This window comes from Silurus aristotelis (assembly GCF_946808225.1).
Source record: "Silurus aristotelis genome assembly, chromosome: 11".
In the NCBI taxonomy this organism is placed as follows: Eukaryota; Metazoa; Chordata; class Actinopteri; order Siluriformes; family Siluridae; genus Silurus; species Silurus aristotelis.
In genome coordinates, this window is record NC_139584.1 from 25,908,798 (window position 1) to 25,924,087 (window position 15,290).

The following is a 15,290-nucleotide window of genomic DNA, read 5'->3' on the forward strand; positions in this document are numbered from 1 at the left end:
TTCTACAGTACAGAAAAACGTTCCAGCAAATAATTTGCAAAATAAAGCCTCTAGCTAGTTGCCATAATGTTCTATTTCATCAACAGTAATTCAACTATCAATTTGAAATCAAAGTGAACAATGCCGTAAAACATGGCTATTTTTCTGCATGTAGATTTTGTTGTTGTATAAAAATCAAAATTGAACCCTGGCCAAGTTCTATTAACCAAAAAAAAAAAAAAAATTTTCTCCTTCTTGTAGAAGACGGTGGTATGTGACCATCCCGAAGGCTCACGGATTGTTTTCTCAGATGAAAGTCGTCCAGGAAATGCTCTGTCCCCGGACATGACCCAAGAAGTAGTTGTGATCTCGTCTGGTCCCCCTGTACCTCCTGTGACTCCATACTACAGGACTGCTACTGCTCCGGCTCCTCAAAACAACGTAATACTATGTCAGCACACCACCAACATAAATGCATACAAATCTCTGATTACATTATAACATGGGGATGATGTTTGCTCTCGATTGGAATACCCTTTTTACTCTGACAGCGTTAGATCAGCCAGTTTCCTGTGAAAGACCTCATGAAGTAATGGCAACATTTAAAAGAACGGCTGCCTTACATAGGACTTTTAATTAAAAACACACAAAAAAAAAGATATGCTACACTATAATTAATGCTATAGTGCCATCCTGTGGACACATTATTTGTCACATACATAACCATGCACAATAAGATATGCAGAGAAATGTTTTTCATGTCTGGTCCATAATATAAAAATATAAGAAATAAAAATTAATAATACAAAGAATAAAAATAGAATAAAAAAATACATTCGAATTTACAATGCAATACATTGTAATATAATTGCAATGTAGTAAAAATAAATAAATATTAGAATGTACAATAAAAATAGAGATGGAGCTATAAAAATAGAAATAGAATATACAGCATTCCTACAGTATCTCACCCTGTGTTTCACGCTAGGGAAGAAGAAACCGTGTGACTTATTTTTCAAAAGTTTTTTTTTATTTGGGTCCATGTGAAAGGACAAATTCATTCTGAACGTGTAATCTACAGTGTAAGTTATTTAGTTAATTACTTCATGTCTGGCTAAAAATCTTTTAGACTCCTCAGCACTCTCACATCACCGTATGTTTTTGCATCCTTGTCCTTGCAATGTTGCACCATCCCATAGTTGCATTTTAAGAAAATTAGGCAGAGCTGTGTAGTTCTGTTCTAACTGTTCAAATTTAGGGGCCAGAAATGTGGACCAGATTTTAAGAGTGAAGACTGAAACTGTATAATTATTTAAATCATCTAAAGTATGGTTAAATTTCAAACTGACAGATGCTGATGCTTTTCCACTCAGGTTGCAGAGGTTAATGGAGGTGTGCTGCCAACCCCCAGTTTTGGATCCTACTATGGCCCGGGTCAATCCCATGGTATGTGCTTTATGACAGTTAACATGATGCACTTTAAAATTTGTTAATTGTCAATATTTGGACTTTAGTTGAGTATCAGTGAATAAGGCTCTGGGTTAACGATCAGAAGATCGTGGATTGGGCCTTTGAGCAAAGCTCTTAACCCTTTCTGCACCAGGGGCGCTGTATTATTGCTGTCCCCGTGCTTTGGCCACTTCATGTAGAGTTTGGACACTGGACCGCTTTGATGTTTAAAGGCTCTGGCATGGAGAAGCTGCTGTTGGATCTATGATGTTCTCAAATGTTGAGTTATTTGATGAGTTGCTCAGTAGCTCCTGGTTCCATAACGTCAACTGACTGTATAAGAATGTGGAAAGGACATTAGTCAAAAATACACACTCCGGTGCTCCTGTTAGTTCTCACTCTCCGGTGTTTTATATTTTTGTATAGATTTATAATCACACCCTTGATATCACCCAAATGAGGATGAGTTCTCCTCTCAAGGTTTCTTCTTCATAATATCTAAGAGAGTTTTTCCCTGACATAGTTATGCCAGGCTGCTCATCAGGGATGAACACACATCCTTTCCTTTAATTCTTAAATTCTGTAAATCTGCTTTGAGACGATGTCCATTGTAAAAAGCGCTATAGAAATAAACGTGAACTTGAACTTGAAGTCTGTATTATTCTCCAAATGATTTCCAGTGATGGCACTGCCATCTGTTGGTCAGTTGAGAAACTGTGCTACAGATGAGGAAATAGAGAACGCTTCATTAAGATTCCAGTCTATTGAATTCAATGATTCAATGATTGTTTTATATTTTTCAGTATTAAATGTAACTATATACAGTGCCTGTTAGATCTTTATTGTTTAATGAGAGACATGTTTTTTTTGTTTACATGCAACAAAGTAGGTAATTTAACAGTAATCATTTTTATCATGTGTATAATCTGTAAGTTTTAAATAAAATACATGTATCTTATTACATGTATTATTTATCTATAGAGAACATGCTAACTTGTAAGTTAATGTAGGTGTTAATGTAGGTTAAATAGTGACAGGAATAATCCAACATGGCTATCATTCCATATTCAACGCCATGTGGACTGCTAATTGGAAGCTTCATCATACAACAAGAGAATGACCCAAAAGCTGTCGTGTGTGTTATTTAGAGAGCCAACAGTGGGCTGGAGTGCTATTCACCTCAGCTAAATGCTACTGAAATGCTCTGGGACCACCTGAGCACAAGGTCAAAAAGAAATCTCAATCTAGTGAAGAACGCCTTTGACAGGTTTTACAAAAGGCACGGCAAAGTATTAGTAAAGTAAAGAACTGCCCTAGGCCAAGAGTGTGTAAAGCCACGTTATTTATGCTAAGGAATTATTTTTTTTATGAAAATAACGTGTAACATCTGTACATTTATATATTTGTTTGGTCGAAGTAAATCTTCATACTGTTAAATGACCTAGTTTGCTGCATATAAACAAAAGGAACATGCATGCTCTCGAAAACCATAAATGACTGGGTGTTTTCAGACTTTTTTGAGTCACTGCACATGGATACGTGTAGTGTCATGCTTCAGCAAGTGAAAAATTTTAATTGTTGGCAAATAAGACTGATACCATTACTAGAAAATACTAGTCTTTTACCTTGATTTTCTTTCTGTTGCAGATGGATTATCTAATGGTGGGCCACGCTCTGCTACTCTGCCTCGCACTTCCATCAGCAGAGAGGAAAGGCTTATTAAGTTCTCCGGGATCGGCCCTGTGGATGAAACGGGCATGCCGATCGCCTCCCGATCTGTGAGTAGTGTCCTTTTATACACTATAGAGATACACAGTTCAGTCCTCTGTGCAATGCAGTGCCACTGAATAATCAGCTTTATCACAGTCCACTATGTAAATATGTGGGGGCATGTGGTCTTAGGAAAATAACTTGTTTTAAGCATGTCCTGAAGTGTTTTTATCCTCTTATACCACATAACGACAATTTTTCATATTGTTTACTTGAATTTTTGTATCCATTTTGTATCCGGAATAGTATCCAAATTGTCATGTACAATAACAGTAGTTTCTTCACCAGACCCTTTTTCTTGAACTCAGTATGACAGCGTTGGTCCACCTGCTTAAAAGCATGGCATTGGAGACTCCTTCCAAGTATGATCACAAATAACCAAGCGGTCAGAGCTTGACCCTGTCAATAAATCCACACTATTTAAAATCCATTTAAATAGAGGGTCTGGAATTTTGATTCAAGAAACCATTTTTGTCAGCTAGTTTACTATGTGTGTTGAGTGTGTGAGGTAAGTGTGTCAAGTTAGTACTGTTTTTTCATAAATGTTTTTTTTCTCGCAGAGTGTGAACAAACCGAAGGACTGGTACAGGAGCATGTTTCGACAGATCCACAAGAAACCCGAGGGTATGTAAACATACACACATTGCCACATACACAATGAGAGTATCTTGCGCTCTGTTTTTTTTCTCAGCTTTTTACCTGGAATTCTTGTTTAAAAACTAAAGAAACCCACATTTCACCCACATTTCCTGTGGAAATAATTGAGTGAAAGTGTTCAGTCAAGCGAAGGAAGTGCAACCAGATCGACTTTCACCGACAATGAGTCTAATTTGAAACCGGATATGGCCATTATTTACTTTAGCAAACTGTAGTCCCTGGCTTTCCTATTCACCAACCGGCATTTCCCACAAAATAGTCCTTTACAGCAAGCGCATGAGAAACAACTGAAACCAGTTCCCAGATCAGCAACCTATTGGCAGCTTCTACAGACATCTAAAGCCAAGGGCAAGATTACATAATCCTGCTGTCAGCATTCCGCTGTATCACAAATCACAACTAAGCCGATACCTACAAAAGGCACTAAAATATTCCATCACTCAGTCCTATACTTGATTCATTTGTTCTAATCTATGCTGTCAGTCAACTGATTTATCCATAACGATCGGAAAGAACGATTGGAATGTTTTCTAATATTTTACGCTCGGAAAGGAATTGTTTTTAAAATCATGCATTTCTCGTTGCGTTGAAGTTCAAGAGACAGTGACAGACTTTGATTTATTAAGATCAGATAACAGAATTCCAGCCTGAATAGTACAAATAAAAATGCTTTCCAAACTAGAACAAATTAATAAAAATTTCGCAAATGCTAGCTACACTGAAAGAGCATTCCTAAGCAGAGCTTTCTTTCTAGGGATAGAGAAAATCTCAATTCAAATCCAGCTAAGAGCAAATTCTTAAATGCTCAGCAAACCAATGTAGTTCCGGGGGAGATTAAGCATGGTTTTAAATTAATGAGCTTTTTTAGTAACAACTGTAACCATAGTAACATATAGTTACAGTTACATATATGCTGTATGTCATTTAACCTGAATATGGTGATATTAAAAAGAGAAATGGGCCAAGGCACAAGATGAATTTGTCCATTTGGAGAAGGAAAAGGTTTAAATAAGATATATAGTGAAAAATGGCATGAGATAACACCAACAGCTGCATTATTAGTAGAGTTGCAGCACAGATGTGATTCATTCAATTTATTTTTATTTTTTACTATAGTGCTTTTAACAATCGAAATTGTCTTAAAGCAGCTTTACACAGATAAATCAGTTCTACAAAAATGTATTTGTAAGTTTGTACCATATAATTGTATTCATCCCTAATGAGCGAGCCAGTGGTGACTGTGGCAAGGAAACACTCCCTGAGATGGCATGAGAAAGAAACCTTGAGAGGAACCAGACTCAAACGGGAACCTATCCTCATCTCAGTGGCCCCAAATGTCCCTCATTACTGGTTCCATCATTATTATGGTGTGCAGTGATGCAACCAGTGGACCTGATCCATTGTAGGAGACTGTTAATATTCATTAAAGTCCAATTCCATCTTTGAGTTTCTTGAGTTGCTCAGTAATTTTATGGATCTTTAGGCTGTTGATGTCGGACAATCCTTAGCTGCACAGAGTGGTCTTCGAATCAAGAGAAATCTCTCTCCCTCTACAAAAATTCACTCAAGTAAATGTAATCTTACCTCATTACTTCATGTAGAATTTGAGCTCTAACAACCCCTATGTAAAAACAAAATGAACTGCTATTATGATCAAGTTTATCGGTTTAACTGCAAACATTACCAGTAGCATTAACTTGACAGGTCTGGAACTAAACCATGGTATGAGCAGTGTAATCCAGTGTGTGTGTTACACCATTTTAATGTACTCCATAGAGGCAGCCATTCTCTGCGTCTTACAAGGCGGTTATTCACCCAGTACCTTGCATTACAATCGCATAACACATACTGTATCTAACCATGGCTTTATTCTTTACATATTTTACTTTTTGTCTTTTTCCTTTTCTCCCTCAGAGACAGAAATGGACTGGCAAGAAAGTGAGTAATCAGTCTAAAAAAAAAATGAAACTGACAATGTTTGAGCATGTTTTGTCATGTTAAGAATTATGCAATACATTTTTTATGACCTGAGATCTGTACGCTTTTGACAAGCAGCTAAAAATTTCCCACAGAAAGTCTGCAGGCAGAATTTTGTCCATTTAAGTCTGTACATTATTTAAAAAATGCTGGTAATTGTTACATTATTCTATAGCTAGCACACTCGATTTACTGTGTAGTGTATGATTATATAAAGTTGGATATGATGTGGGCTTTAAAGCTCGTTTAACATTTTACAGGGAGGCTGAACGCTACTCCACCTGTAGAGTCGACTCAGGAGGATGGACACGGACCTGAAAAAGACCCCTTCACCCTTACGCAGCATGGAGCGCTGCCTGACTGGTGAGAGATAATTGCATATTCATATTAGTCAAATAAATTTAATAAAAAAAAAAAACTTTCGAGCTCTTTGCCCTGATAAGGATCATGCTTATAATTGTGTGCAAGTACTTCAAGTTATTATGTTGTCATTTCTGCAGCTCAGCCACAGGGTTTCGGTGGACACTAAGGTTTATTTAGGCATAATAATAAAAAAATTAATCAACAAAACATATTTTATAATTTTTTGATAAAACTTGAATGCATTTACATATTACACATTTCACATATATGGGAGGCTTTCCATCTTGACTGGTGGCTTGTTATAGCATTGTTGTTGTTCAGTGTAAAAATATGTGTTGTTAAATTTCTGTGGAAAAAAAAGACTAAAAGACTTTTATGCAGCTATAAAATGGGATGTTTTAATCTTTCATTCCCTACTTAAATTATAAAAAAAATGTAAGGTTTTGGAAAGCTGCATGTTGCCTAAGTGAGCAGTATATGATCATATGGAAAAGCCATCTATCCATCCATGCCTGAACTTGCTGAAACGTACATTGTATAACGGTGCCGTTACCATGAAGTAACACCCATACAAAAGTGTAAACACGGCTATATTCAAATGCTGAGCTAAGCTATTATGGAGCACAAACACCTGCACAACGCTGGTTATGGCAATGTAGTGGATAGACGAGGAATAGAAAAAAAAAGAACAGAAGAGAACCAGATAAGTTACCAGGCAGGTTATAATCTGTTGCTGCAGGCTTCGACACTGGGAATGTGATAAAATATCTGCGTATACGGGGGGGTGGGGTGTGTTTCAGGGCTGACCTGGGCGACGTAATAAAGATTCCAGAGCCGAAGAGCATTTTCGACTTTGAGCCAGGACAAGGAGGCACAGTGGAGGAACAAGTGCAGGTAAGAGGCTTTTGTCAGGAGAAATGTAGTCTGCTTTTAAATGATGGCAGATCTTTTATAGTGAATGCAGGATGTACATTAGTAGATTTCTGAGTATTAATAACTTATTATTGTCTATTGCATTTTCAATTTACAGTATATAGTCACCAAACCATCTCCATAAAAGGATTTAATGGGCTTGCTCCTAAAAAGATTTTTCTCATTAAAAGGATAACTTGTCATTATTTTAAACCTAATATCTATTCATTGCACTTGTATGAATAACATTTTTTGTGTTAAAAAACCCCAAAACATTTCAACCTGTTGGTGGGGACATTATTATTATTATTACTTACTAGGAAAATAAAAAAGAAAGAAAAAATAGCTGCACATAATCAACTCTAAAACCAGCACCATATTAAAACAGATGTTCAATTCTTTGTCAAGTTTTATAAAATGTGTTCGAAATGTCGCAAACTACTTATGGTAGTAAGTACTTAATATACTTTAATTCCTAAAACACCCAGAATCTATTAGTAACATTTCCAAAAAGTTTTGCAATAATTTCTTCTAGCTACTATATGGTGTGTTTTGATGTGAACATCTGATTAATATGTGATAATTAGTCAATAAACCTGAATGCATAATAAAAATGTGTATTATTTAAACAAGACAGGGACTCAACAGGTTCCAAACAGCAAAAAGCCCCATTGTAGTGGATTTTCCCCAGATTTTCAAAGCAACTTTGTAACACAGTGCTTGGGTCAGCATGTTGAAAGGAGCGTTTTGTTGCTGACTTCTGGCATTTCAGCGAGTGGGTTCAGATTCAGCCCTTTGTTAAGATATTGTACAGAAACTTATTTTGAAGGATTCTTCTTTCTTTTTCTTAAACTGTTAGAAGAGGGTTATAAATGTGGTAGTTTTTCTTGAGCTATATATCTTTATGTTCACACTGGGAAATATTCTGATGGATCACTCCAGGTTCCCGCAGACTGTTTGTAAATGAAGACTTGAGTCGCAATAGTTCTGATGCAAAGCCATTATATAGATAAAAACATGGCGTATTTTATTGCAACCCTGAGCCACACCTGATAATTGATTTAATTGAAATCAGTGCTAATAAGCGTTTGGGAGATACAGACGCTACAGGCAAATGACAATGGATAATCATTTATCCAACACAAAGGTACCTCAAAAACCTTCCACTTAAAGTCATGTAAACCATATGTTCACAGGGGCATTGTCATGCTGGAACAGGTTGGGGTTGCCTAGTTTAGTTCAAGTAATATGCTACAGCATCCAAAGACATCCTATGCAATTGTGTGCTTCCAACATTGTGGTACAAGTTTGGGGAGGAAACACATATGACTGGAAAGTTGGGTGTTTCACTATACTTCTGTCTGTATATTTTTTATACAGTAGATTTATATTGGCAGTGTAGTGGAAAAATACTAATCAGAATGCGTAAGTAATATTAAAAAACATATGACGTTCTTAAAGTCAAGAGACATGAATTGAAATAACTGCAATGAGGCTTAGGGTCAGACATTGGAATTACAAGCATTTATGTGAACAAACAAATATTAGACAGGAATAATACTGAAGTGGGACGTGCTAGCTCAGTTACTAATCTAAGGTTTCCATGGGTGCTGTGTCATGGCTGACCCTGTGCTCTGACCCCAGCTTCTTAACATCATTGGGATATCAGAAGATAGAATTTCACTGTGCTGTATTGTAATATTCTATTCTATTCTATTCTATTCTATTCTATTCTATTCTATTCTATTCTATTGTGAAACATAATAGGTAGCTAAACAAAGTAAGGACAGTGGCAAAGTAAAGTGACATGCTCTTAAATAATGCAGAATAGTAGCTAGAAGTACTCAGAATAGGAAGTTGTGATTCTGAATTATAAAATCTTTGTGTCTGGAAGTGGTGCAGTGATACAGTATAAAATGACTACTGAATGTTAAGATGTCTGGTGGCTAAGGAGAAGCAGAGTATCAATACTTTCAATAGCAGCATTGTATGTAGAGGGTTGGTCAGCAGGAGAGCTGATGAGTCAAACAAGAAACAGGCCCAAGGGGAAAAAATTCAACATTGGCTTGATCCCTTAAAAAAAAAGCTATAAAAGGGAAGGAATGCAGTTTATCTGAATATTGGTCAAATAAATACTGGACTTGAAAGTACTTGGTATTCAATTGAAAAAAGATAAAAAGGCGGTATTACTTATCCCTACTGAAAACTTCTAGGGTTAGGGTTAGGGTTAGACTTCTTCAGTCTGGTTGTCCAGTAGTGGATGCTGTGGGAACCACCAGTTAGTGAACAGAGTGATTGCAGTCCTTACTAATACGGCAAGGCCTTTCTCAAAGTGGCACAAGTTGTATGACAGTCAATGTGGAAATTACTCTGCAAGAAAAAGACAGAACTGATCAGTAAATAAAAAACGTGTATAGTATCTAGACGAATATAACCTATATAATCTAGACAAATGGTAAATAAAAAGTGAGTTGCTTCCACTTTACTGTTATGCAATTTTTATTTGGTTTCAATTGTAGATGATAGATTAGAGTGCTTTCTTAAAATTGTTTAATACTGACAGCTCATCTGTAATCAGCAATCTGTACTACTTTTTTTTTTATTTTTTACTATTAAATATAAATAAATATAATAAAGATGTTTTAATATTTAAAAAAATACTGGCGAAACTGATTCAGAAGGGGAATACTTACATTACTTCATGTCCCTGTGTAGACTTAATCTCATCCAAATAGGGCCTAGTATTGTCCTTAGGGTGTGCAAACTTTTAACATTGAAAAAATTGTACAGCCACCCCCCGACCTACGAACACCCGACTTACGAATTTTTTTTAAATTTTCAGAGATACGAACACGGCTATGGCCACCCAAAATAAACAAAACAAAGAAAACTTTCAAAATCCGTGCTCGCTATTTAGATTTGACAACGGCGCAAATAGAGGAAGAACTACTTCTACTACTTCTAGAAGAAGAACTACTAGCAGGTATGCATTGTGGGACTGAGACCCGTGAGTCACACTCTTCTCGACTCACGAAAAATCGACTTACGAACACTTTTCCAGTCCCTATCTATTCCGTAATCCTGGGCTACCTGTATTTGCGATAGAATAAGAAATATGTTGATATTATAATATGCACAAAAGTGTACATTGAAATGTTGGTTCTAAAGCTTCAGTTCAAGATTCATATATTAGGTCCAAACCTGTCTTTGAACTTTTTATTATCTTTTTTTGTCCTGATCTTTCTGAGAATTGTTTCCACATTATTCTCATTGCACAGTGGCATGCGAACAAAAATGTTTCAGAGCCGCTTTGGCCTGTTGACGTGTACGAGTTCTTGCTGTCTCATGAATGTGATTAAACTGTTTAAAAAATTGGCAGGTCTCCCTTTCCAGTCTGTGCTTTTCAAACCGTTCCACTGGCCTCTTTTTCGTTTTGTTTACAAAGCTCAAGGGCTTCAGGAAATAGTTCTCAAAGGAACGTTGAACCATCTTAAGCACTGTGCTTCCGAGCTCGTCTTCCTCATCCGACTGAGACAAATGATTTTCTTTCTTTCTTGTCGAAACAAACCTACAAAATGACAATGAGAGACAAACCGAAAGACAAAGAGAATCCATTTAGTTCTAAGTGTTTTTGTTGCATTGTGAGCCATTCGTCACAGTTTGCTCGTTAGTCAGGTCATGCTCCAGAAGCAGAAAGAAATGGATTCATTGTTCTCGCCCTTCTCCAAACAGAGCTGTCTTGTGATCACGATTAGGCACATTATCCGAGTTATCCCCCTGTCTGATCCCAAAGCATTTGGCAAGCTCAGCCATTAGTCCACTCAGACACCAGCCCAGGCCGCTCCTCCCTAAGACGCCTTTTTTGAGACGGAATTATCTTTATGAGCTGATTTGATTGCTGCTGGATGGATGAGGATGGCTGCTGTTGGCTCTGTACAGCTCTCATCATGCCAGGGTCTTAAGACTGGCTTTTCACTAGATTTTACGGGACGTTTAATTGTTGAAATCTAATGTTAAATGTTGCATTTAAGGTGTGATTAGGCAAAGCTGTTGGGCTTTTACTGCGAATAAGTGCAACATAGAGTTTAGGTTCTTGCATTCCTGAAGTGGTAATGAGTTTCTATTTATAAAGGCTTCACATGGATATATATTAAACATTAACCCTAACCCTAACCCTAACCCTAACCCTAGCTCTAAATAACTAAAAATCTCCCAAACACACATTTTCAAAGGACACTCGAGTCCACAAGGACTCGATAATTACTCAGGAATGTGCACAATCTTGTTACATGTAGTAAAGTTTTATCTTTGAATGTTATAATGCATAGTAGAATAGAGCTAGTTAAAGGCTTTTGCTAGAAATACACATCAAACATTAAAAATGGAATTGATACAAATAATTGAATTATTTGACAAATATTATCTAATGCATTGCATAAGTATTCACCCTCCAGCTGAACATGTAGTGGGAGCCTCGAATTAGCATAAACATTAGGATCCAGATGTGAAAAGTTGACCCTGTCTTAAGTAAGAAGACCTGCAGCTGAAATTGGTGATTTTTTTTTGGCAGGGTGAGGGGTGGGGGCAGAAAGACAAACAACCTACGAAGGTGTATGGAGGATTATTTTGTTCAAATGCATGTTGCACCTTTTAATGTTGTAACTTAAATGGTAATTTATCCAAATTAATCCCTGCATCCATTTTCATGTGGAAAGACTCAAGAGGGCAAATAGTTATGCAATGTACATAAGCTATAGTTTCATTTTTATTCAATCATCATTTAATCAGTGATTAAGTTTTGTTTTTGTCACAGTCACTGAGACAACCACCGGTCCACCACCCTCCTGAGAGAGCCCACTCTCCGTCCATAGAGGTGGGTGTGAAGAACAACTGTTGCAAATGAACGAACCTGACAAAATATATTAAAAAACATCTTGGAGATGGGAGAAGTAAAACTTTGCTGTTTGCTTTTCAGTGACCTCTTAGTTCTCCTGTCACACTTTTTGATTTGTTCCTCTCCACATGTGTGCTTTGTTTTTTCAGGCCACTCTGGTGTCGGAGCTAAACCGCTTCGAGGCAGAGCTGGACTCAGACATCCGTGGCCTAGAGAGAAAGCTGTCTCTGAAGCAGCAGCAGCCACAGCGGCGAGGCAGGGGTGAGGTACTGACCCTCCCCTCAACACACTCTGATCCTCCAAGACCTCCTCTTTTTATTCACATTCATAATTAATCAGTCCTTATTTATCAGGACACTCCTGATTTTCTACAGAAATCCAGTTCTCTTCCTGTTTCAACCTGGATATGAATATGAGTAAATAAGGATATAAAATAATTCTAAGATATGATTATATTGCACATACTGGTACTTCTAATCAGATTTCTTATCAAGAAAAACTTTTTAGAGGTTTTTATGGTCAGACAAACACAAGGCATTACATTAGGTTAAAGGTTATACAGTAATTCAATTCAGACTGCACTTTAGCACTTCTATTGTACCTATCTTCCGCCTCCAATGTGTCTTGACTATAAAATTCGTGTCTCACAATAAGCACTGATTAAAAGTTGCATTCCTGCCCGAATCATTTTGCGTTGTAAACTTTTGATCCTGTTGCACATTTTCCCTAAACCTTTATTGTATTTCCTTCAGTAATGCCTTGCATCAAAGAGAAACTCACACCAATGATTGATCTTTCTTGAAGTTTTTTAATGATTTAATTTAGTAATTTCTGGGACACCTGACTTTTCCAGCCATATGTAGTCCTTATCCAAACTGTAACCACAAAGCTGAAAACAAACAGCTGTATATGATGACTATTAATACATTTTCCATGTATTTGAACTAGAAAACCCAAACCTGTTCCAGGTTTGAAGGCCCACCACTGAGTAGCTGACTTTACTAGCACTTTTGTGGCTGAATGGTTAACTCGTTAAAAAATACCACAAGTCTCTGTGGTTTTGTAAACTTAAGTTCTGTTTTTAATATAATTAAATGGCTAAATTGACAATGTTTTGCATATTTGGAACGATTGTGTAGCTTCTTAGCTAGGGCTTTAATGCAGTATTTTTTGTTATGGGGATTTAAAGCAAAAGTAGACGTAAAGGAAGTCTTATCAGAAAGATTATTTTTCTTTCTTTCTTTCTTTTTTTTTTTTTTTTTTTTTTTTACCAGCATGTTGAACACACTTGGGTTTTGACAGTTCCTCACCCTCAGCTACATCACCCAGATTTATCAGTGGTATCCTGTACAGAGCGAGCATTTATTTTTGCTTAATTTTTTTTAGAGCATACATAAAGCGAGCCTATCTTTTTACTGTTTCTAACCAAACGCTTATTATTTCACATGGTCTTTGTCGCATGAGTTTCATATCTGACTGCTCTTTCAAAAGTAAAAATCTCTCGTTCAGTTAGATTTTTTCTTTTCTTATTGTGTCCCACATGATCCCAGTCCTGATGTTCAATTCTCATTTCAACCAGATGTCTTGTGAACCTTTTTAGACATCTTTCTAAACACAAACAACAATAATGCAGCCTAAATTCATGTCTACTGTATATGTGTATCTGTTCTTATGAACTGAATGTGCAGTGTGTAGGACCCAGGGGAGCCTTTTGGGCGGGTACAGTCATGCTGCTCTGTCTTCAACTCTGCATTCTTGTGTATGTTTGTGTGTGTGTGTGTGTGTGTGTGTGTGTGTGTGTGTGTGTGTGTGTGTGTGTGTGTGTGTGTGTGTGTGTGTGTGTGTGTGTGGGTGTGTTTAAGAGGTAAGTAGTTACATGGGCTGGACTTACTTTGGTCTTCTGTATTCACAGGGTGAAAAGAACAACACTGCAGGAGCAGCGCCATCTGGGAAAGGACCAGACTACAGGTGTGTGTGTGTTTGTGTTTGTGTATTCACTATTTATTGAAAAAGTTGCCACATTGTCATGTTATCAGTTGAAGGTTGTATATACTGTAGGTTCTGCAGATATTGTTCTTTTCTGCCTCAATATTTTGCATGATTTTGATGTTTTGTTGCTGTTCTTTTTCCAATTTAACTGTATGTGTCCTGGACAGCTGAGCAGCACATATTTCCTGTTTAAAATGTAATTATTATTTCCTATGTGGTGCAACATAGACTTAGTCTTATTTACCTACTTGTCGTTGTTGTTAATGATGATTCAGGGAGTGTGACAGTCTCCTGCCACAATTGGTTAATTGTTGACAAGCTCTGGCTTGCAGCCTAAATACCAGAACCCCTGCCGAGGTGTGTGTGTGTGTGTGTGTGTGTGTGTGTGTGTGTGTGTGTGTGTGTGTGTGTGTGTGTGTGTGTGATCGCAGGTTTATAAACTAGGTTTACGTGGGAGGAAGGGTTTTGGCTTATTTTTTGTACAACTTTACAGTATTTGGTAAAATGATGCATAGTATGCAGTACATGATGGAAAATGTAGGGTATGGATGAACAGAATAAGTAAAGTAGGATTGGTTTGGCTTATGTCTTTTTTATAATTAGACTGGGTAGGATAGGATTGGGCGAGATTAAATATGATTAAAAAGTGGGATAGGTTGAGACAGGATAGGGTAGGTTTATGATTGGAACGAATGAACAGTGTAGGATTGGCAAGATGAGATATAATTGGACAGAATGGACAGAGTAGGATTGGGAGGGTAAGATTGGACTACAGCTGGCAATCATTCCGACTGGGTATGGTGAGAATGGATTGGATTCCTGGCTTCTCTGTTTTAGTCAGTCATGAGATTGGACCGGGTATGGTAGGATCGCATTAGATTTCTGGTTCTAGTGTTTAAGACACTCATGGATTGGACATGGATCGGGTGAGATTTGATTAAATTTTTGGCAGTAACCATTGATCCACTCTCTTGGACTCTTTTTCCAAAAGTCAAGTTCACGCCTTAAGACTTGCCTGTAGCCCTACAGTCTGGAGCAAAACCCTGAATATATCTCACCTTCCCTCAGACACATTCTTTAGATTCTCTCCACCATTGTAATTGCATGTGAACATGATCAGGTCTTCTTGGCCTACTTTTCTTTCTTCAACCACTTCCTCCATTATTAAACAATGTAATCTATATGAAAAAATAAGCACAAGATCAAGGACATGCCTTTAGTTTTACTGCTTCCTCTTGTCTAGAACATTAACCAGCTTCAGGAAGGAAAACGTATAAACACTTGTTTGAGTTCCATTAAT

The 15,290-nt window shown here is 37.2% G+C and overlaps 1 protein-coding gene across 9 annotated transcripts in view; it reads left to right on the top strand.

Moving 5' to 3' along the window:
* The window catches only part of sorbs3 (sorbin and SH3 domain containing 3), a 51,225-nt gene that overhangs the window by 24,937 nt on the left and 10,998 nt on the right, over positions 1 to 15,290 (top strand). For 4 of the 9 annotated variants that reach the window (XM_083554029.1, XM_083554023.1, XM_083554024.1 and 1 more), the window contains 10 exons: positions 241 to 420; positions 1,353 to 1,425; positions 3,076 to 3,206; positions 3,759 to 3,822; positions 5,770 to 5,793; positions 6,093 to 6,195; positions 6,996 to 7,089; positions 11,921 to 11,980; positions 12,151 to 12,267; positions 13,914 to 13,969. In XM_083554029.1, the coding sequence (XP_083410155.1) occupies positions 241 to 420; positions 1,353 to 1,425; positions 3,076 to 3,206; positions 3,759 to 3,822; positions 5,770 to 5,793; positions 6,093 to 6,195; positions 6,996 to 7,089; positions 11,921 to 11,980; positions 12,151 to 12,267; positions 13,914 to 13,969 (902 nt within the window). Of the gene's footprint in view, positions 1 to 240; positions 421 to 1,352; positions 1,426 to 3,075; positions 3,207 to 3,758; positions 5,513 to 5,597; positions 5,794 to 6,092; positions 6,196 to 6,995; positions 7,090 to 11,920; positions 11,981 to 12,150; positions 12,268 to 13,913; positions 13,970 to 15,290 lie in introns of all 9 variants that reach the window. The other 5 variants (XM_083554026.1, XM_083554028.1, XM_083554027.1 and 2 more) reach the window with 2 other exon arrangements.